At 44.7% G+C, this 20,902-nt stretch overlaps 1 protein-coding gene across 2 annotated transcripts; it reads right to left on the bottom strand.

Annotated features, from left to right (window-relative positions):
* Positions 1-11,952: 11,952 nt before the first annotated feature.
* Positions 11,953-20,563, bottom strand: si:dkey-185m8.2 (uncharacterized). Of its 2 annotated transcripts, none has more exons than XM_004570712.4 (3): positions 20,337-20,563; positions 19,208-20,029; positions 11,953-17,671 (listed from the first exon to the last, which is right to left on the bottom strand). In XM_004570712.4, the coding sequence occupies exons 1-3, from the start codon at positions 20,383-20,385 to the stop codon at positions 12,186-12,188; spliced, it is 6,357 nt and encodes a 2,118-aa protein (XP_004570769.2). In that variant the 5' UTR covers positions 20,386-20,563; the 3' UTR covers positions 11,953-12,185. The 2 variants fall into 2 exon arrangements, with proteins under 2 accessions (XP_004570769.2, XP_004570770.2); XM_004570713.4 differs by having other exon boundaries at positions 11,954-17,671; positions 19,208-19,981.
* Between the last annotated feature and the right edge of the window lie 339 nt (positions 20,564-20,902).

Genomic DNA, 20,902 nt, shown 5'->3' with positions numbered 1-20,902 from the left:
AAGAAATGCATCTGGCTCATATGTGGAGAGCTTGGTGGGCATTTTACATGTGAATGTCTAAGGACATACAGCTTTAAAACCCATCCATGCTTTCTTGTCAGACACATCCTGACCTTCTGTTGAACACAACTCACAGCTCCAAGGAGGCCACTCAGAGAGAAAGGCTGAATGTCAAACATGGAATGAAAAAGCTTCAGTACATTTCTAATGTCTTAAACTTCTGTTGTCCCCCTTGGTTTTATTTTTTTGGGCAAAATGTAGAAAATATGTCTGAATATTTCAGATAATTTCTCCTTGTATGTATGGCCAAATCAAGCAACCGATTTGTGTGGTGCAGCAGCACGAGTAGCTGGCTTGGCAGTCACTGATGAAGACACTATGAATAGATGGGGATCTTTGTGATGCTAACTTTGTGGCTGTTAGGTTTCCCTCCACCCATTGCCGCCCATATAGAGGCGACTACAGAAGTAAAACAGATATTGAGCAACCAGCCATGACTGAAACATGAAAAGAAATAGTACACGTGAACGAGCTAATTCAGGTGAGAACAGAGAACCATGAGACAGAAGGAGGAACGGTTAGAACAACACTCAGGGAACTAAACTCTAACCTGCCGGTGTCCTGCAGGTTTTAGATCGCACCCTGAGTTAACACACCTGAATCAAAGGATTAGTTCATTACCAGGCCTCTGGAGAACTTCAAGAAATGCTGAGGAGTCATTTAGCCCTTTAAATCAGCTGTGATGGATCATGGACACATCTAAAACCTCCAGGACACTGACACTCGAGGCCCTGATGTAGAGTAAATGGCAACAAGAACTCAAATGCAATAAGAAATAGTGACCAATATTCTGTAACGACAATGAAACAGGAAACACTTTATCTGTTGACTGAGGTCTGTCTGTGTAGACTCTTTTCGGCTGCAGTTTCCTGTCACAGTCTGAAGACATGCATGTTTTTGAGATACTATGTTTTGGTTTCAGGATCTTAAACAGACCTGAAACACTTCCCTTCCTGTCATGTGTAAATTCATAACTACTTGCACTACACACCTGTTTGTTCTCATTTCTGTGCCCCACACTCCGCCCCCTGTTTTGTAGTTTTCTCAGCATTGTCAATCACTCTCAAATGAGAGCCACTGCTGTCTTCAGTCAGCATCCCGGCTATCATCATTTTCATCAGCATCAACATTTGGTGGTTGGTCTCAGTGGTAGTGAAAGGCTAATTGGCCATAGGTGTGAATGTAAGTGTTGTAACCCTTTGATAGACTGGTAACCTGTCCATGGTGTTCCCAGACTCCTCCGCAAAGACAGATGAGATAGGCTCCGGCCCCACCACGGACCTGAAGTGAAGAAGAAAAAGAAGAACATGGGTGGATAGATTGGCTGATTATAAGACAAACAGAAAATCTTTATTAACAAATAGAAAACCCCAAACTTTAAAGAAAAAAAAGACTGTCACCAAACCCAGTCAACAAGTGGCATTTGTCAGGTCAAGTCAAACCAAGCTTTGAATCTATATCATATTTAAAACAACCTCAGGTGACCAAAGTGTTGTACAGGCTGTGCAAAATATACATACAATTAACAACTGTAATTCAACCAGTACAGAATAAACCTAAATGAAAACATCACCGCATACACCAGTTTAGAAATAAATTAGACTATGCTCACGTGATAAAAAGTCATTTATCTTGCTAAAGAACAAGTGAAAGCCTCCGTTTCTCATCTGTTTTTAAGCCTGGATCCAGGAACGTCTTTCTTCACCACCTGTCAAGACAAAAGTTTCAGTGTGTGTAAAAAAGTTTCTCTTTGACCCAGCTGGCCAGATCCTGTTCAGCTTATTCAAGTCAAAGTACAACTATAAAAACATTTGTAGGATGTTCCACATAAGAGGTTCTGTCTTTAATATGTAAAAACTAAAATATTTTATTCTTGCTGCAATCCCCACTTTTAGAAGTCTCTCTGAATAAATAAAAGCCATATGTACATACTTTTTTTTTTTTTTTTTTTTTTTTACAGTGAGTGGAAGTAAATCATATCCTGATGATGTTTTGCAATGTTTTTACATTCAATGAAGCCTTGAAGGAAGAATGAATTACAGCCCTGAAAAAAAGATCCTCTGTGGACGCATCATAACTCATTCAGCCATAAGAGGGAACCGAAACACACGAACGATACAGCTCGCCTGCTGCAGATACAGAGTGATGTACATGTGCATGAAACTGCTTCAAATAAAAAAGCAGTAAACGAATGTTGCCACATTTTTACATCATTTTAGATAATTCGACACTCTCATGTGTTACACCAAAAGTTAATAACATTTAAAAAAGAAAGAAAAATGCAAATGTCTGCCCCACAGAGCACCTGTAGTGTGCAAGTTGTTGAGTTTGTCTATACTTATACTTCGCTTATTTAGCTTCTTTACCTTGTGCCACACTGGATATGAATGCTGTGAGTTTGACTCGTAACACGCTCTGACAGCTGCTCGCGCAGGACTTGATCAGCCAATCATTTGCCTCCTGACAGGTTTTCAGCCAATAGGGTGACATTAAGCCCTCGGGGTGGGTGGGTAGGTGGTGGCGGTGGTGGGGTGTGGGTCTCATTAGCTAGATTCCAGGACCTGGCTGTGGCCCACTGGAAGCGCTCAGCCAGAAAGGATGCAGTCCAGAGGGGGATTCAACATTTGCAGCATCATCTCCTCTTCCTTGTTCTCTCTCTCTCTCTTCTTTTGCTCCATCTTCAGCAGACGAGAAGGAGGAGGAGGAGGAATTTGAACTGAAGCACAAAGGAAAAAAAATGGCAGCCTCTTCGATTTTTTTTTCTGAAAATCATAAACACACTGTCATTCAACAATCATAATCTCCTAATTTTACACATTTTTCTGTTATAATTAGCTGGTTTCTCCATATATGTCATGGTCCTGGGTCGGTGACCCAGCGCTTTTAGTTATCATTTTCTAGTTTATGATGATGATGATTATTATTGTTTGAGTTCTGTGTGTTATATTTGGTCTGCCTTTGAGTCTGTCTCTGTCTATGGTGTCACCCCATCTGTTTGTGAATCTGTCTGTTTAGTTCAATGTCTTGCCTGGTTCCATGTGTCTGAGTTTCCTGTTTTATTGTGAAGGTTTGTGTCATATGTGAGTGTGCTCAGTTACGTTTCCCCTGTCTCGTCAGCTGTGATTTTTCCCAGGTGTGTTCCCCTTCTGTCTCTCATCCCTTGATTACTGCCGTCTGTGTATTTAAGCCCTGTGTTTCTCTGTGTCAGTGTCGCGTCGTACCCTCAACTAGCTGTGTGTTTTGCTTCTATGTTCCTAGTGTTTGGTCTCCTGCTCCAGTTTAGTGTTTCTTTTCAGTGTTTCAGTCCTTGGTTCCTCTGTTCTGACTTTTGGTTTTCTTTTGGTGAGTTTAGTTGTACGAGGTTTTTCCCAGCAATAAAGCTGCGCCTTAAGTTTCACTTCCGTGTCTGAGTTCTGCATTTTGGGTCCACCACTCCTGCTTGCCTGCCACACAGCGATTCATGACAGAACGACGTGACCAGTAATGGACCCAGCAAACTCCGTACGGAACCGGCAGCGTGCAGACTCCGCCTTCCCTAACGAGAGAAGGCAGGAGGCTCGGCATGCCCGGGAGCGCGAGTCTGCCTTCTATGGGACTCGATTGGCTCTAGGTGGGCCGCGCAGCCTCCAAACTGCAAACGCTGCTGCCTTTTCACCACATCGTCCCACGGTGATAAGAGTTGGAGGATTCAGCCTATCGCCTGCCACAACTCCTCCGGCCTTCTCAACTTCCGGTTCACCTCCCCAGTCGCCGCCCACGTCCTGCGCAAAGAAGAGGGTTACTCGGCGGCCGAGGAGAGATTTCGTGCCTCCGACAAGCAGCCTATCTCCGCTGCAGTCCTTTGCGCTCTTCCTGGGACTTCCACGCTCGGAGCTGCACAAGCTCCCCGTCTCTCCGGCGCAGCCCGGTTCGTCATCGGCTCAGCCAGCCGACATCACCGAAGTGCCTGCGCCCACTGCCTCGGGAACTCACGGCACAGTTCCCAGGAATAAACGGCGCTCACGCCGTCGCCACCCTAAAGTTACTGAGCAAACTCCGTTGGTGAGTGACTCTGACAGTTTTTTCCATGCCACTTCCAAGTCGGACCGACTCGGACAATATTCTGCTCCTGAGTCCGCTGTTTTTCAGGTCCGTAACACATCAGAAATGAATAGTGAGTTTGAATATGACTGTGTTTCCAGGGCTCATAATGTTTCTAAGTTCACCTCCGCACCTTTTAAGCACGAGACTGAGTTCATTACCCCCCCAGAGACTGCTGTTCATGCTGAATTAAAGAATCCTGGCACTGTAAGCTCCATGCGCGTCATCCCAGAGGCCATTAACTCCGTGTCTGGTAATTCTGGGTCGGTTAATCCTGAACCTGCATTACCTACCCTCACGCCCATGTTTCAGAGTGACTATTTTTCCTGTGCTCCTCCCAGGTCAGCAGCAATTAACACACAGACTGATAATCTCACCTTAGAGAAGCAAAAGACTATTGTTGAGCTGCATACTCATGAACAACACCGTGAAGTTAACAGTTCTGAGGTCCCTGTACCTGCTGAGTATAAGACTGTGAATGGTGTTTCTTCACTCCTGGACTATGCTGCTCTCCAACCTATATATTTAGAAACCGTTTGTGTGAATGCTCCTGTGTCCGCAACGGATCCCTTTGTGCTCGGTATTACTGACTCTGACTCTGCTAAACCTGGATCTTCCTGTGCTATGACTGTTTTAGAGACTGCTACTCCTAACATGGACAGCTTAAGGTCTACAGAGTTGCCAGGAGTGACTCGCCATGAATCTGTTAGCCGCCCGGCCCGAAGCTCAGTCGCCACCTCCACCACATTCAGTCTCGCTTCCCATAGCACAGTCACATCCACAGCCTGACTTACTACAAACCTTATTTCAATCCTTAGCCCAGTCAATAGCTCAGTTGGTAGAGGAATCATCAGCCTTATTGTCAGCTCGGTTTCCAACTTCACAACCATCATTTTCCCGACCTTTTCTTCAGTTGCCCTCAGCTCAGCCACCTATACAGCCATCCTCTTCACCTACACCTCCGGTACAGCAAGCTATGTCTATCCAACCCTTACAGAACTGTTCCACAACCTTGAATCCTAATCAGAGAGACAAACCAAACAATATTGTTATCAGTCCTCAAAAGCTGGCCAGTTCTGAGACTGAGATTCACTCCAGGGCCTCCCCAGAGGCTGGGTTTCAGCCCCCAGCAGACTCTGGACCCCTGGCGGTTAAGAAGCCAGCTGAGGACCGCACCCGGCCGTTGCTGCCTGAGCAGACTCAATGCTCTGTGCAGCTGCAGTCTGCCATGTGTTTGCCAGAGGCCCGTGTGCCTGCTGGTCCTGTTGCGTTCCTGCCAGAGGCCCGTGTGCCTGCTGGTCCTGTTGCGTTCCTGCCAGAGGCCCGTGTGCCTGCTGGTCCTGTTGCGTTCCTGCCAGAGGCCTCCGCGCCTGCTGGTCCTGTTGCGTTCCTGCCAGAGGCCTCCGCGCCTGCTGGTCCTGTTGCGTTCCTGCCAGAGGCCTCCGCACCTGCTGGTTCTGTTCTGTGTGTGCTGGGGGGCCCGAGGAGCCCATCCAGCCTCCTTTCTCGTCAGTTGGGGGGCCCGAGGAGCCCATCCAGCCTCCTTTCTCGTCAGTTGGGGGGCCCGAGGAGCCCATCCAGCCTCCAGCTGCTCCACCAGCAGCCTCATCCACGCTTGCAGCAGCGGTTTCATCCATGCCGCCACCTGCTGCAGCGCCTCCGTCTGCATCCTCCACGCCGTCGCCTGGTCCGGATTCAGCATCCTCAGCGTCGCCTGGTCCAGCGCATGCTTCGGCTTCATCCGCTTCGCCTGGTCCAGCCTCAGCGGCTTCCTCCGCTTCGCCTGGGGCTGCAGGGGCCACGCAGCCTTCAGGTCCCCTACTACCGCCTCCACATCGTCGGTCATCTGCCAGGCCGCTTGTTGGGCATCTCCGCCACCGTGGACGCCCTCCTGAACACCCTCCTGAACGCCGCCGCTGCCTTCCGCGTGGCCGGCCCCCGGAACTGTTTGCCCGTCGTCGCAGTTGCCGTCCACACGGTCGGCCCCCGGAACTGAACCGTTTTGGCCTCCTGCGCTGTCGGCCTCCGGGTCGGCCCCCTGAACTTGACCTTCTGGGTCTCTCTGGGCTCTGTCCCTCCTTCCTGGTCCCCCGCCGCCCACCCTGGTGGGGTTGTTTTCTGTTTTTGGCTGTTTTTTGTGCTTCTGTTGGGCGGTCTGGAGCCCGCCCTTGAGGGGGGGGTACTGTCATGGTCCTGGGTCGGTGACCCAGCGCTTTTAGTTATCATTTTCTAGTTTATGATGATGATTATTATTGTTTGAGTTCTGTGTGTTATATTTGGTCTGCCTTTGAGTCTGTCTCTGTCTATGGTGTCACCCCATCTGTTTGTGAATCTGTCTGTTTAGTTCAATGTCTTGCCTGGTTCCATGTGTCTGAGTTTCCTGTTTTATTGTGAAGGTTTGTGTCATATGTGAGTGTGCTCAGTTACGTTTCCCCTGTCTCGTCAGCTGTGATTTCTCCCAGGTGTGTTCCCCTTCTGTCTCTCATCCCTTGATTACTGCCGTCTGTGTATTTAAGCCCTGTGTTTCTCTGTGTCAGTGTCGCGTCGTACCCTCAACTAGCTGTGTGTTCTGCTTCTATGTTCCTAGTGTTTGGTCTCCTGCTCCAGTTTAGTGTTTCTTTCCAGTGTTTCAGTCCTTGGTTCCTCTGTTCTGACTTTTGGTTTTCTTTTGGTGAGTTTAGTTGTACGAGGTTTTTCCCAGCAATAAAGCTGCGCCTTAAGTTTCACTTCCGTGTCTGAGTTCTGCATTTTGGGTCCACCACTCCTGCTTGCCTGCCACACAGCGATTCATGACAATATATCTACATAGCTAATGCCAACAGTGCCTGCCGCTTGTGCTGTTATGTGTTGTTGCACACTAGATCACTGTACAGTTTGATTTTTTTTTTGATAACCAACTCTCTCCAACATCCAAAATATGAACAATTCATACACGATAAGTCGACTCTGGTTTCAAGCTCAGCTAAAGTGGCTGCTCTCTGAGACATCTGGCCACCTCTTTACTCCGGCAGGAACATTTTGTGCTTTTGTGGTGCTCCTTTACACTACAACTATTTTGGGTACATACTCCAGAGGGCCTGTGTGGGACCATGGGTGGTTTATGTAACCGTGTGGAACGGTCCCTCTCATTTCAAAAGACTAACGCTATCTAAATGCATCCCCTGGGAGGTGGCTGGGGTGGGGAGAGTCAGTAGGGAGTGCAGATTTGGATCTCCTCATGGTCCATCAGGTTCAATAAGGACCGAGGGATCAGTGCTGACCTTTGCAACCACAATCACACAGATACCTACATTTCAAACTGGAAATGCAACATAGGAGTCATGCTTTCTAATAAATCCCATTAGTTTCACTTCAATTAATCACTAATGGGTAATTTAGATTTGATTTAAAGATGCAGCTATAAAAACACTATAAGACCAAATGGATTTGCATAATTGAATCAAAAGCATGGGGTTTCATGTCAACAGGCACAAAAGGAAGAAAACTGGCTTGAAACTTTAAATCAGTGCGTCATGGTGATAAAGATACGCTCATCCAAAGCATTCGTCACACGTGACCAAAGCATCGGATTCTTTGTTGCAACTAATCATCCTCGAGCACGGTGAAGAAATCCCTATCTTGTCTTCCAGGTATTCGATCCTCGCGGTGGCTTTGTGTTTTCTGAATGGCACTTTTTTTTTTTTTTAGCAACAGCAAATGTGCAATCACAACATGAGTTGTCATAAACTGGCACCAGGCTGCCGTGCTAATTACGGTGAATCCGAATTAAACCTGGAGTATTAAAGGCACTTGAATATTAATGGAGGTGTTAAAGCGGAATCACATTTATTTCCTTCCCGGGTCAAGTACCGAAAAGAAAAAAACAGTGCTGGAAAGACCATTATTCAAATGAGAGTGCACAGACCTTAATAGAAATCAGCCAAACCATTAACTTCTGTTTTAACGCAGCCCAGTAATTTTGTTTCCAGCATTTGTGGACGTGATTGACTGAGCTGTTCCTGTCTATTGTGGTGGATGTAAATGTGGCCCTCTTCCATATTTCCCAAAAAGCCTCATTCAGGTCCTTAAAAGGTTCCAAATAAAGATAAACTAGGGTTAGCATTTTGCCTTAATCTGAAATAATGCCAGCTAAAACCGAAATGAGTGCCCAAGAGTCGTTTCATCAAGCACTGTTTTCACCATTCAGTGAGACAATCCTGATGTGGAGCACGTATTCACCTTTGAACTCACAGATATAGTGGTGATTTTTGGATGGCGAGTGACCTTGAATGGGAAGAAGAACAGGCGTGATGGATTTCCTGGGGTCACAGTTCACATAATAAACACATTTTATATGCTTCTACTTTTAAAATCCTAAACTTGTAGATTATTTGTTTTTCTCTACTAGGTGAAGGCCTATTTGTGTTTTCTGGAAGGCAAGTACCCGCATGTTTGTACACAACCATCTCTTAAGTTTTCAAGAGTTGGTACAAACATGAGAAAATGTTCCCTAAGTTTCCTAAGTGAAAATGCTTTGTTTTTGCCGGAGGTCAGAGAAGAATGGTCAGACTGCTTTCACATGATTGGAAGGAAACAATAATTCAAATGACCACTTATTACAACCAAGGTATGCAGAAGAGCATCGCAATGCACAGATGGGCTGGGGCAGAAGACCGCATCAGGTACTACTGCTGTCAGCTAAGAACAAGAAATTCAGGCTACAGCGGGCACAGGCTCAGCAGAAGTGGACAAAAGAAGATCGGAAAAATGTTGCTTAGTCTTGATTTTTGTTGCAACATTCAGATGGTAGGGTCAGAATTTGGTATAACGGAGTGACAGACCATATCTATCCATTTACAACCGCAATGTACCCATCTTTTGATGGCTGCTTCCAGAAAATAGGTGCACTTCTTGTCACAAAGCTCCGATCATCTTCAGCTGGTTTCTTAAACCTGACAGTGAGTTCACTGTACTCAAATGACCTCTACAGTCTTCAGAGCTGAATCTTCAGAATCTTCAGAGCTTTTGGGTGTGGTGAAACGGGAGATTCGCATCATGGACAAGCAGCCAACAAATCTGCAACTGTATGATTTTTTTCATGTCAATATGGACCAAAATCTTGAAGGGATGTTTCCAGCATCTTGTTGAAACTGTGTCATGAAGAATTAAAGTAGTTATGAAGGCAAAAGGTGGTTGAACATGGTAGTAACAAGGTGTACTTAATAAAGTGGCCGCTCAATGTATAATCACAGCAGTTTTTAGTCTGTAGGACAACAAAGTCTTATGTCAGTTTGTGAAATCGTTCAAAGATTGAGTGCTTTCAGAACCAAAAGAGCAACAAAGTCCATGATAGAAAGCAAATTTACAGGACTATTATTTGTTTGCTACAATATTTATGTTATACACGCACTAAGACATATGTGGTAAAGCACTAAATGCTGTATCTATCTATCTATCTATCTATCTATCTATCTATCTATCTATCTATCTATCTATCTATCTATCTATCTATCTATCTATCTATCTATCTATTTATCTATCTATCTATGGCTATTACCATTTTTTCAGAAATGCACTCCAATCAATGCAAACTTATAATCAATAAATCAAGTGTTGTGATATTATAAATAATATATGTAATGATAAATCTAAAGGATTTACAAATGAAAAAGAGCAATGCTTGTGGGATATTATAGCTGGGTTTGTGTTGGCTGCCTCATATCTTTAAGACATTATGCTAAATGTATGAAAATTATGTCTCTATCAACTTTAATTTGACAACTTTTTTCTTCCTAATTTCCCCCCAGACGCTTTGAAAGCAGGCCTACCCTGCGGAGATGATCAAAAGAGCAGCGCTCCATCTTGACACAACACCCTCTCATCTCGCCTCTAAAGGCAGCTCGCATTGAATGGACAGATTATAAAAACATTGCTGCCATGTTAGCTACAGACCAGCACTCCCACTACATAATTATTAGCCTGATGATTGCACACAAGTGTTTTTGGATGCTGCATCTGGCTCGGCGGATGATGGAAGTTGTTGTATGTATCCACCCGCATTTTTCTGGCTGTCAAAAATTGCATTCTGAGAAAGCCGTACTTCTCTCATCAAGAGTCATAATTTACTTGTCAAAGCAGGAGTCCTCTCAGCATGTGGGAGGCTCCCTGGGGTTATAATTGCGAGACGGTTTGGTTCTCCTGAAATGCCTCCAAGCAAGACGGAGCACGGGCCTGCTACTCAGGCTTTGTGTACTCTTTCCTTTTAAAAGTAGCCATTTACACAGAAAATTGTAAAACACGGTAAAAAACGAATATATATATATGTATATATATATTTGAGTAGCTTCACTATACTTTCACCATCAACTCCTTATAATCTGTGACTTTCAACACTGATTACTTTGGTAATCTCTACACTGACACAAGGTCTCCACCTTGTGGATGAAGTATGAAAGTGACTTAAATGCTGCCTGCAGGTCAGCCAAGGTTCATCTAAAAAAATCATGCTCGATTATCTTATATATAGAAATATGTAAATATACATGTGTACGTGTGAGACCATGTTGGATAATTTTATATGTATATGTATTTATCCATCCAAACATCCATCTTCTTTTGCTTATCCAATTCAGGGTCACGGTTGGGCTGGAGCCTAACCCAGCTGTCACAGGGCGAGAGGCAGGGTGCACGCCGGATAGGAGATATATACTGTGTCTATATATCACTATCTATGTATATATATATATATATATATATATATATATATATATATATATATATATATATAGATATCAATACAGATATATAGGAAGATAAAGATATATATAGCTTTATTAAGAGATATAAATAGCATGATCTATAAGTTTAACATGATGAAACACATATAGATGAACTTTAGCTGACCTGCAGGCAGCATCCCACATGTTTCAAACACACCGGTGTCGTGTCGTCGTACATTTTACTCTTACAATTTTTTAACAGCCATAAAGGTTTTAGATTAAGATTTCACGTTTATCCAATAAATGACAAGCTTTTAAAACACTTTGTTCTTTATCGCTAGCGTGACCTCATAAAAACAGGAGACCACACACTTTCACCGAGGCTCAAAATTCCCCTGACGCCACGCTCAGACTGAATCCCTGGATCCAGAAGGATATAAAGGGTGATGAATTTCACAGTCCTCTTAAGAAAATAAAGATATTCCCAAGCGTCCTTGTGTCACATTGATAGGTATTTGTGAAGCTGTGATGTCAAATGTTCAGTTTTGCCTTATGTCACAGTGAGAAAGAATACATTAAAAAAATTCCTAAGCTAAGACCTATCTCCGAAAATATTTCCGTCCACATCCATCCATAACTTTCTGAGTAATCCTAGTAAAAGGCAAACTACCAATCATGTAACCTCCTACACACACAGTCAATTTGTAGTTGTGGCTCTAAATGTCAGCTCAGTCTTATGGCTAATCCTGAGTTAGTCACAGAATGTGGTGCTTGTTCATGTGCGCACACACAAACTGCCTTTTTTGTGACAGTCAGCACAGCTTTGGACTAAATGTGTTTCAGTGGGATGTGTTTTTTTCTATGTGTCACATATTTTTTCACATCGCACTTATCTTATGATAAATCTAACCCAGGCGACACAGAGAAAAGATTTTTAAACTTAGAGGCATGAGCTCTATTTTAACCCGAATCATTCTAAACCTGGAGATAAACAAACACCAAAGTATAAATGCAGCAGACCTGTTTGGATCTAGCGGTTAAATGATACTTGCTTTTTCAAACTACAGTTATTGTCCCACGTGAATCAGTTTATCAGTTCATTGTGTGGCCTGACACCCATGAGACTGTGTTATAAATGCAGCAGCTCGATCAAACACTCTAAACTCGAGGCTTGAAAAGGTAAAACTAATCAGACTGATTACAGATTATCTGTAGCAAAAATCCGGATGTGAGAGCTTATTCTTCCTTTACTCACATTTATTCAAATATTTCTACATATTAGGAGGAAATATACATTTTAACATTTTTATTTTTTGCATGATGAATTCAATCAGTTCTGTAAAAGTTTTACACCGGAAACTGCTCTCTGCTGGGCAGGGTAACAATGTCATCCATCTTGTCGAATAAGCCTTCAATCGCGGCGTTATTCTTTTTGCTGGTCAGCACATGGTACCTGCCCCCGCAGCGCTCTACGAGCCCCATCAGTTCTCCGTTCCTGAGGATGTGCTGCTCTGCGCTCTCCCCTAAAATCTCCCCCCATGTGAACAGCACCAGGGCGCGCTGCCAGATCTCCTGTCCGAGCAGGCTCATGTGCTCCTCCACGGCTCGTCTGTACTTCTGCGTGCAGGTCAGGAAGGCCGGCATGAGCAGCAGGACGACGTGGGGACCCGGGTGGCACCAGGAGATGCTGTCGAGAATGCCTTTCAGCTGAGAGGCGTTTGCCTCGTCGGGTCCGTCTCGCCACCTCAGGCTGAGCGGCTCTGCGACGGCGAGGCGCCTTCCGGCTATTTGGCCTTTCCACGACCTGAAACTAGAGCCGCTGAATTTGGGCGCTTCTCCACCCAAGATGGTGACACCAGCAGGGGAGCAGGAAGACCAGGTCTCTCCCAAAACCATCACCCTCAAATCTGACCCGGGAGAGCCTTTGCTGTTTGCTCTTGTGCGAGGTCGAGACAGGAGCTTCAACTCGCCGATCACCTTTGCACTTTCGGCCGCTTCTTGTCTCACTTTTGTCTTCTTTGTCTCCGTCAGCGTTTCGACTTTTAGTGTTTCAAGATGACAGTTATTGCTCTCTGCAGCTGACAAAGTTGTTTTCATCCTCTGATCTTCATTATCTGAATCTTTTCCTCTTCCTCTTTCCCTCCTCTCGCTGACCTCTCGGCACTCTAAAGGCGAGCTGTCTTCCGATCTCTTATCATCAGTCCCGTGTTGTCCGTTCTCCAAAACGCTGTGCTGTCTCCGGTTCAACTCTTCCTCTCGCTCTTTGAGGTTCTGCTCCCACGTGCTCAGTTTTTTCAGCGACTCCTTTAGATTCCTCTCCTTCTTGCGAAGCTCTTCCTTCAGCAGAGTCATTTCCCTGCCCATCTCATTCAACTGCTGTGTTGTGTAGTTCACGTGCTCGTTCTGCATCTGCAGCTCCGACTTCCAATTGAGCAACTCCTGTTCTTCGTTCTTCAAGTAGTACTCCCTGTCTTTCAGCTCTTTCCCTTGGTCTTTCAGTCCTCTGACCTTCTTCTGTAGATCGTGACCGTGAGAGCTTAGCTCCTTCTGTCTGCCCTCCAGGACTTTCAGTAAGCTTTCCAGCTCCCTCTCCATTTTCTCAACATTCTGCGCCTTCTGCTGCACTTCTTGCTCGTATTTATCCTTCTCCTCTCGTTTCTTTTGTTCTTTTCTTTGCAGACTGATTTCCAGTTCTCTAAGTTCTTGTTCTTTACTTTCCAACTTTGCCTGTTTTTGGCCAAGCTCCTCCTGTTGTGCGTTGACGTCGCGACGTCTTTTGCTCAGTTCTTCTTTGCTTCGTAGCAGAACTTGCTCCCTTTCACTCACTTCTTTCTCCCTTCTTAGGAATTTCTCTTCGAGCTCCTCATCCCTCGTTCTCTGTTCGCTTTGTTTCTCCATCATCTGCTTCTCAAAATGCTCTCTCAGCTCATTCATCTGCGCCTTAGTCTCATCTTCTCTCTCCTTCACCATTTCTAGCTCCACTTTTAGTTGGGCACTGGCGTCTTTTAAAGGCCCCAGCTCCAGATCTTTCTCTCTTAGCGTGATTTGGATTTCCTCGTATCCTCTGAGATATTTCCTGACCTCTTCGTCACTCTCCTTCTTCACTTCCTCACACTTAGCTCTGAGGTTGTCAGTCTCTTTTCTCATCATCTCATTTTGCTCCTGCAGCTCCTCAACTCTCTTCTGACTTAACTTGTATTTCTCTGTGATGACTTGAATGCTCTTAAGCGTTTCTTCCTCTAGCCGACTTATGGTGCCGTCCTTTTCCTGTGTGATTGACTCAATATCCTCATCTTTCATCTTGATCTCCTTTTCGTATTCCTGAATCATAGCCGTCATCTCCTTTTCCATTTTCTCAGTGAGTTCCTTCAGCTCTGACTTTGTCTGCTCGATTGTTAGCCTCAGCTGGAAGGTCTCCTTCTCATTTTCCCTGTCTCTTTGCCTGAGGCGGTCAAGCTCTTTCTCTTTCTCCTGCAGTTTTTCTGTCATTTCCGCATCCTTTTCCCTCTCTTGGTCTTTTTGCCGCTGCTGTATCTCGTCGATAGCGGATGTTTTGCGGTCGTTGCTTTCTTTCAGCTCTTCTATTTCTCTTAAGGAGCTCGCACATGTCTGTTTTGCCTCATCAATCTCGCCGTCTCTCTGTGCAAGAAGACTTTGGGCTTGTGTCAGTTCCTTTGTCTTCTTGTCGATGATCTCTATCAGCTTGTTCACCTCGTTCGCCACTTTCTCATCCTTCACCTTCTGCTCTTCCTTCCATCGTGTCTCCCTGGAGTCGGCCAGCTGTTTGGCGCCTTCAATGTCAGCCTCCTTCTCTTTCAGTTTTCTCTCCATGTCACTTAAAAGCTGCCGTCTCATCTTCTCCATCTCTCGTTCTCTGTCTTGCAGCCGTTGCTCTGCCTCTTTCTTTTGGCTGAGAATGATTTCCCCTCTTTCTTCTTCCTTTCTTTGCAGGATCTCATCAATATCTTTAATGTGCTGTTTTAACTTTTCTATCACTCGGCTGTTTTCTTCCGCAGATTGCTCCATCTGTTTCTCGTGATTTAACTTGTCTCTTTCTCTTTCCTCTTCTGTCTGCTGCAACCGTTGCTCGAGATCCTTTACACGTTCTTTCAACCTTTCTAATTCTGCCTCTTGTTCCTCCAGCTTTTGCTCCAAAGCTTTTTTGTAGTTCAAATAAACATTTTCTTTCTCCTCCATCTGTCGAAGCTTCTCCTTCATTTCCACGAGTTTGGATTTCATCTCCTCTGTTTCCTTTTCCTTTTCTTGCAGCTGTTGCTCAGTCTCTTGCATGTTTTTTAAGTGATCCCTTTCTTTCTCCTGCTGTTGTTGCATTTTTTCTTTCATTTCTTCCACAAACGCTTTAAACTCCTTGATCTCTTTTTCCTTCTCCTCCAGCGTTTGCTCCATCTCTCTCTTGTATCGCTCTTTGTCCTTTTCACTTTCTTCGATTTCGTTTTTAAGCTGACACTTTAACTCCTCTGTTAGCCGATCTCTCTCTTGCAGTTTTTCCAGAACGTACTTTTCATGGTTCTGATTCAGTATTTGCTTTTCTTTTGCATGCTTTAGCTTTATCTCTTCAACTTGGGCAGCATAGGTTTCTTCCAAGTCTCTTATCTGTCTCTGTCTTTCCTGCAGTTGTTTATCTATTTCTTTTGCAAACTGTTGTTTCAGCTCTTCGGTCTCCTTTTGCCTTTCTTGCTCTACGCTCCTTAGTTTTTCAGTGTACTGTTGCTGGATCCTCTCCACATCCTCCTCCTTTTGTTTCACATTTTTATGAACTTCCTCCTGGTGTTGGGCACTTCTCGTCTCCATCAGATTTACCATCTCACTGATTTTTAGCGTCATCTCTTGATGCTGATGTTTTAAGGCCTCTATCTCCTTTTCTTTCTCCCTCATCTTTTGTTCCAGTTCTCTTTTGTGGTTTTGATGAATCATCTCTTTGTCTTTGTCATTTTCCAGCATCTTTTCTTCCATTTGTGCACGGCACTTTTCTTCTATATCTGCTATTGCTTTCTCTTTGGCCTCCACACATTCCTTCTTTTCTTTAGCAAACAGCTCTTTCAGCTCTGCGGCCTGCCTTTGTTTTTCTTGCTGTATGTTCTTTATTTCATCACCGTGCTCTTGTGCCATCCTTTCCAAGTCATCAGCTTTTTCTTTCAGCTTCTTTTCATATTCTTGCTGTTGTTGAACTTTTGCTGTCTCCATCATTTTTTCTATTTCATTAATCCTTGTGGCCATCTCTTCCTCGTGCTGCTTCCTTATGCCTTGTATCTCTGCTTCCTTCTCCTGTATTTTTACCTCCATCTCTTTCTTATGCTGTGATTTGATTTCTTCCAATTTCCTCTCCATATCTGTCTCATGTTGTTTTACGTTATTGAGAGTTACCTGTTTTTCCTCCGAGGCTTTCTTCCTCAGTTCTTCCATCAGTTTGTCTTTTTCGAGCACTTTTACTTCCATCTCACTCTTTAGTTTTTGTTCCATCTCTGCCGTCTCCCTGTTTTTTTCTTGTACTGTTCTCTTTAGAGTGTTCTCATAGTGGGTTTTAGTCCGGCTGATTTCTGCTATTAAAGACTCGTGTTTTTCAGTCCAGTCAGATATCTCTTTGTTGAGGAGCTCTATGGTCTGCCTCAGTTTCTCATATTCTTTCATCCATTCTTGTGTCTTTGCTCTAAAAGCATCCTCCCTTTGTTTCGTCTCATGTTCCTTTTCTACGCTGGCACGCTCAAGGTCGAGAAGCTTAATTTGCTGCTCCTCGGTTCTTTCCTGCAGTTCCTCAATCTCTCTCTCTTTTATCTCCAGTTTGTAAAGCAGTTTTTCCCTTTCTTGTTGAGCTTGGCTCAGTGCTATGCAGATTCTCTCCTTTTCCAGGCTCAGATCCTGAATTTCTTTCTCTCTGTCCTCTGTCAGCCATCGCATCCTGTCCTCCAGCTCACCAAAATCGTTCTTCCTCTCGCCGACCCTCATGTCTTCATCCTCCGCTTCTTCCTTTTGAATGTCAGCTTTTCCTGGAGATTTCACCTTCTTCCTTCTATCAAAGAACCATCTGATGCTCTTCATCTCCCTGTCCCTCATGTTCTTCAGCTCTGCCTCCTGACGAAGCATCTTATCTGCCATCTCCTTCAGACGCTGGTTGAACTTTTCGTTTCTTTGTTGGCTCAAATCCCTGACTTCTTGAACCAGACCGGAGAAAGCCTCGCATCTGTTCATTGTTGCCATCTTTTCCACTTTCTCTAGCAGCTCTGTCACCTTACTGGAACCTCTACCTCCTCTTCCTCCACCATCTACACTGCTGATGACGTGGTATCGCCGCCTGCACTTCTCCAGAAGCAACTGCAGGTCCCTGCCTCCACTCTGGATGTGCTGCTCAATATCCACTCCCTCTCTGAGCTGATCTCCATGGGTGAACAGCAAGATTGTGTGTCTCCATACACCTTCTCCCAGAAGTTCCAGATGTTCTCTCACATGTCCCGCTTTCACCAGTGTGTCCACCCTCAGAGTCAGCAGGAGTGCATGAGGACCCGGAGGGCACAAAGATACGCTGCAGACAATCTCTCTCTTCACTCTCTCTGGAGTTGCACCTGCCACACCCGCCTCCCAGCCCGGCGTGTCCACCACAGTCACCAGCCGCATGGCCACCTCCGCTTGTTGACGAATGCACTCTTCTGTTACGGCTCCCGACTGGAAGAACCCTGGTTTTCCAAGGATGGTGTTCCCAGCAGAACTTTTTCCAGTTTCACGCTCGCCCAGTAGAACCAGTCTGATCTCAGGAAGACGTCGAGGGGATTTGGAGAAAGACTGGTGGGCGTCCAGCTCAGAACCCTGTGGCCCATCGCCTGACAGGAAAAAAAGGGGACATTTTCAGTAAAAGAGAACTATTTTAATACCATAACCCAGCTGTAATCTCCAAATATTTCATGTTTTTCATTTTATTTTTTATTTTTTTTGTAAAAAAAATTGCCCAGAATAATCGCTCAGGCTACATTCACACGTAAACGGGTATTTTTTTCCACCTTAAAATAATTTAAAAGTCATATTGAAAAATATCTCCATCTCCATGGATCTCAAGCACTAACTACAGCATCCCAAAGCAAGAGGTGGGGATATAACACTGACTATACTGGCCAATCAAAAGACAATAATCAGAATGTTGCAATATAAAACTCTGTCTTCTTTGTCTGTGTGTAAATGAAGACATTTCTGAAACACTTGAATGAATGAAATCTCTATTTTTTGTACAGTAAACAAAGCTACATTTACCTGAGTACTCTACGTGTTAGTACAGGCTTTATTTCTTTACAACTTGGGACTGACTTTCTCTGCTGTGCAGGTAACAAGAGAGACGTTCATCAGAGCTTTCAAGAGGAAAATCAGGTAAAACTCAGCCTTACAATAAAAACTGTAATTGTAAGATCCTATAGTAAGACAAAAACAGGCTCTGTAAGCCTGCGGAGATCTGTGTGACTCCCTGTAATTTTGGTTATAGTTAGTAGTGTTACCACTACTTACACACTAGAAAACATAGAGCCACACTTGTGTTTCTTTTCACTTTAAATCTAATAATCACATTACTTTAGTGACTTCAGTCTCTGTCAGCTTCTGAGCTTCATCCTAGCAAATACAACCTACCTAAACACAAATCAGCACTGTTATTTAGAGTTGTATTTCTGGTCTGTGACGTTTTATTTGTGCCAAAATCATGCACAATGTCTATGTCTGAACTGAACACATTGAAAAAACATTTGACAATCACTTTTTCACTTCAAGCTGTAAAGATGGATACACTCTGTGACGACAGTGATGGCTACTTCTAGCAGGATAACAAACAATTGTCACTGGTTTCTTGAACATGACGATGGGTCCACTGTATTTAAATGACCTCCCAGTCACCAGATCTCAATCTGTGTCACAAAGAATTAAGGCCGTGCTGAAGGCAAAAAGGAAAACAAACCTAATACTAGCACTAACTAATGAAACTAATGCAAAACCTTTAAAGTGATGAGAAGTCACTTAGCAGTGCTGTTTCTGTGTAAAGATAAACTCTAAATCCTGACTGAAGCTCTTCCTACAAACACATTAGGTCCATTCAAGGTGGGGGTCAAACATGGTGCTAGCAAGGTGTACCTAATAAAGTGGCTGGTGCAGACAGTGTGGATCTCAAGATAATTTTGGCACAAACTAAACTTTGTGTTTGCACCTGATGCTTGTTGAATATCATCATTTATAACTCCTCCATCTTTGTGATGCAGTGACGACTGATATTAACTTTGTTCTGGTCTCGATCAACCTTTTTTCTGGGCCTTCTAATCATATGAAATGATTTCATGAACTTAAGAAAACTTGGGAAGTGTTATAAAAATAAACAGACTTACTAATGAGAGTGGCTTTGATGGTCCCTCTCTGCATCTGCGCCTCCATCTGTCGCTGTTTCTTTCTCCTCTCCCTGGCTCTCCTCTTCCCATCGGCCTCCAGCCCCAACACGACGGTATCCATCTCTAAATGGTTGCTTCCATCCCTCTTCTTATCTACCATCTCCTCCAGCTTCCTTATCAGCTCTTTAACCTGTGTCTCATCTCCTTTGCTCCGGTTATTCACAACATGGTATCTGTTTCCACACTTCTGCAGGAGTCTGTGGAGCGACGGGCCGCTTGACACGATTCGTTGCTCCATGGTGCCCATGCCCAGTTCGTCTCCTCTGGTGAACAGCACCATAGTGTGCTCCCACACGTGTTTCCCCAGCGGCTCCAGGTGTTCCTCAATCTCTATGATGTAGTCATCTGTCACAGAAGCACAGGCCCGCACGGCCAGCAGCACAGCGTGAGGCCCGGGAGGACAAAGCGACACGCTTCTCAAAGTTTCTCTCCTCACCCAGTTTGGAGTGCTATTAAGCGGGTAGTACCACTCCCACCCAGGTGTGTCCACCACTGTGAGTTTTCGCCCCACCACATCAGCTCGCCTTTTCACACACTCCTCTGTGGGCTTCCCGCTTTCAAATCCCCCCACTCCTCCCAGTATCGTGTTGCCTGCGGCGCTCTTCCCGGTTCCTTTCCGGCCAAGGAGGACCAGCCTAAGTTCCTGAAGAGCAGGGGGGCTACTGTCTGAGGCAGGGGGGTGTTGTGGCTTCATGGTGGCCTGCAGGCTCTCATCTGTGAAGAAAGGGAGAAGTACTTCCTCAATGCACCGCACCGGATAAGCTGAATGACACAGACACAGAAATGCGATAATAGTCAGACATCTGCTCACTACTTTATTCTTAAAACTGCACCTGAAGCCCTCAGTTTCAACACCCAGTGTTACCCAACATCTGTAAGAGGACTATTATACTATGCTTGCAAATTATATACTGATTGTAACACATTAAAGCACATCTGCATCATCAAGTGAGACTGTTTATCATTGTCGTTATCAGTCTGTCTTCAGCGTCACTCAAAGGGGCCAGAGTGCAAGCTAAAATAAAAATTACTGTTTTATAAAAAAGTAAAAGATCTACAAGAAACTCACCACCGTTTGTGCTTACGGCCGGACTGCAGTTCTCATTAGTCATGTCCATCGCCCCTGCGTGCACTTTCCTCCTCTTCTTCCTCTTCCTCTTTTTTAGTTCCTGTGTTTTTTTCTACAGCAACGATTTCTTCCCCATCATTACGAAGGGAAACACAAAAAAACCCTCCCCCGCTTGCTAAATAACTGACCCAAGCTGATGATTGCAGTCACACAAAGTGAACAAAGACTGTCTGAGGGAGGCAGACTCGCTGCCTCACGTGACCTGTCTGTGGTTTTTTAACTTGCTCTCATTGAACACGACAGGAAGTCAGACGGGTGGCACGGTGAGCTTTTGTGACAGTCCATGTTTGCAAAGTAAACGCAGGCAACACGTCTCTGCTCCTACATGCCGCACACAGATGCAACGGTTCACACATGTATGCACACGGTGAACATACACAGAACATGCTTCTGCATGCACACATGAGCAGATGCATGTGTTATCTTGAGAACTGCAGAGCTCCTTACCGTCAAATGGTGCTCTGTGGTTAAGAGCGTGGAACTTCGGTTTCCTCTACCCATGAGCG

Source organism: Maylandia zebra, linkage group LG3 (genome assembly GCF_041146795.1).
Source record: "Maylandia zebra isolate NMK-2024a linkage group LG3, Mzebra_GT3a, whole genome shotgun sequence".
Lineage (NCBI taxonomy): Eukaryota > Metazoa > Chordata > Actinopteri > Cichliformes > Cichlidae > Maylandia > Maylandia zebra.
The sequence above is the reverse complement of the archived record's forward strand: the minus strand, read 5'-3'. Positions and strand labels throughout refer to the sequence as shown.

Excerpts from the sequence above, each read along its gene's own strand:
- si:dkey-185m8.2 (XM_004570712.4), bottom strand. The coding sequence starts at position 20,385 with ATGGACATGACTAATGAGAACTGCAGTCCGGCCGTAAGCACAAACGGT. Across the intron at positions 20,030-20,336 it reads GGCCGTAAGCACAAACGGTG|CTTATCCGGTGCGGTGCATT; the intron begins GTGAGTTTCTTG and ends TGTGTCATTCAG. Across the intron at positions 17,672-19,207 it reads CATCAAAGCCACTCTCATTA|GCGATGGGCCACAGGGTTCT; the intron begins GTAAGTCTGTTT and ends TTTTCCTGTCAG.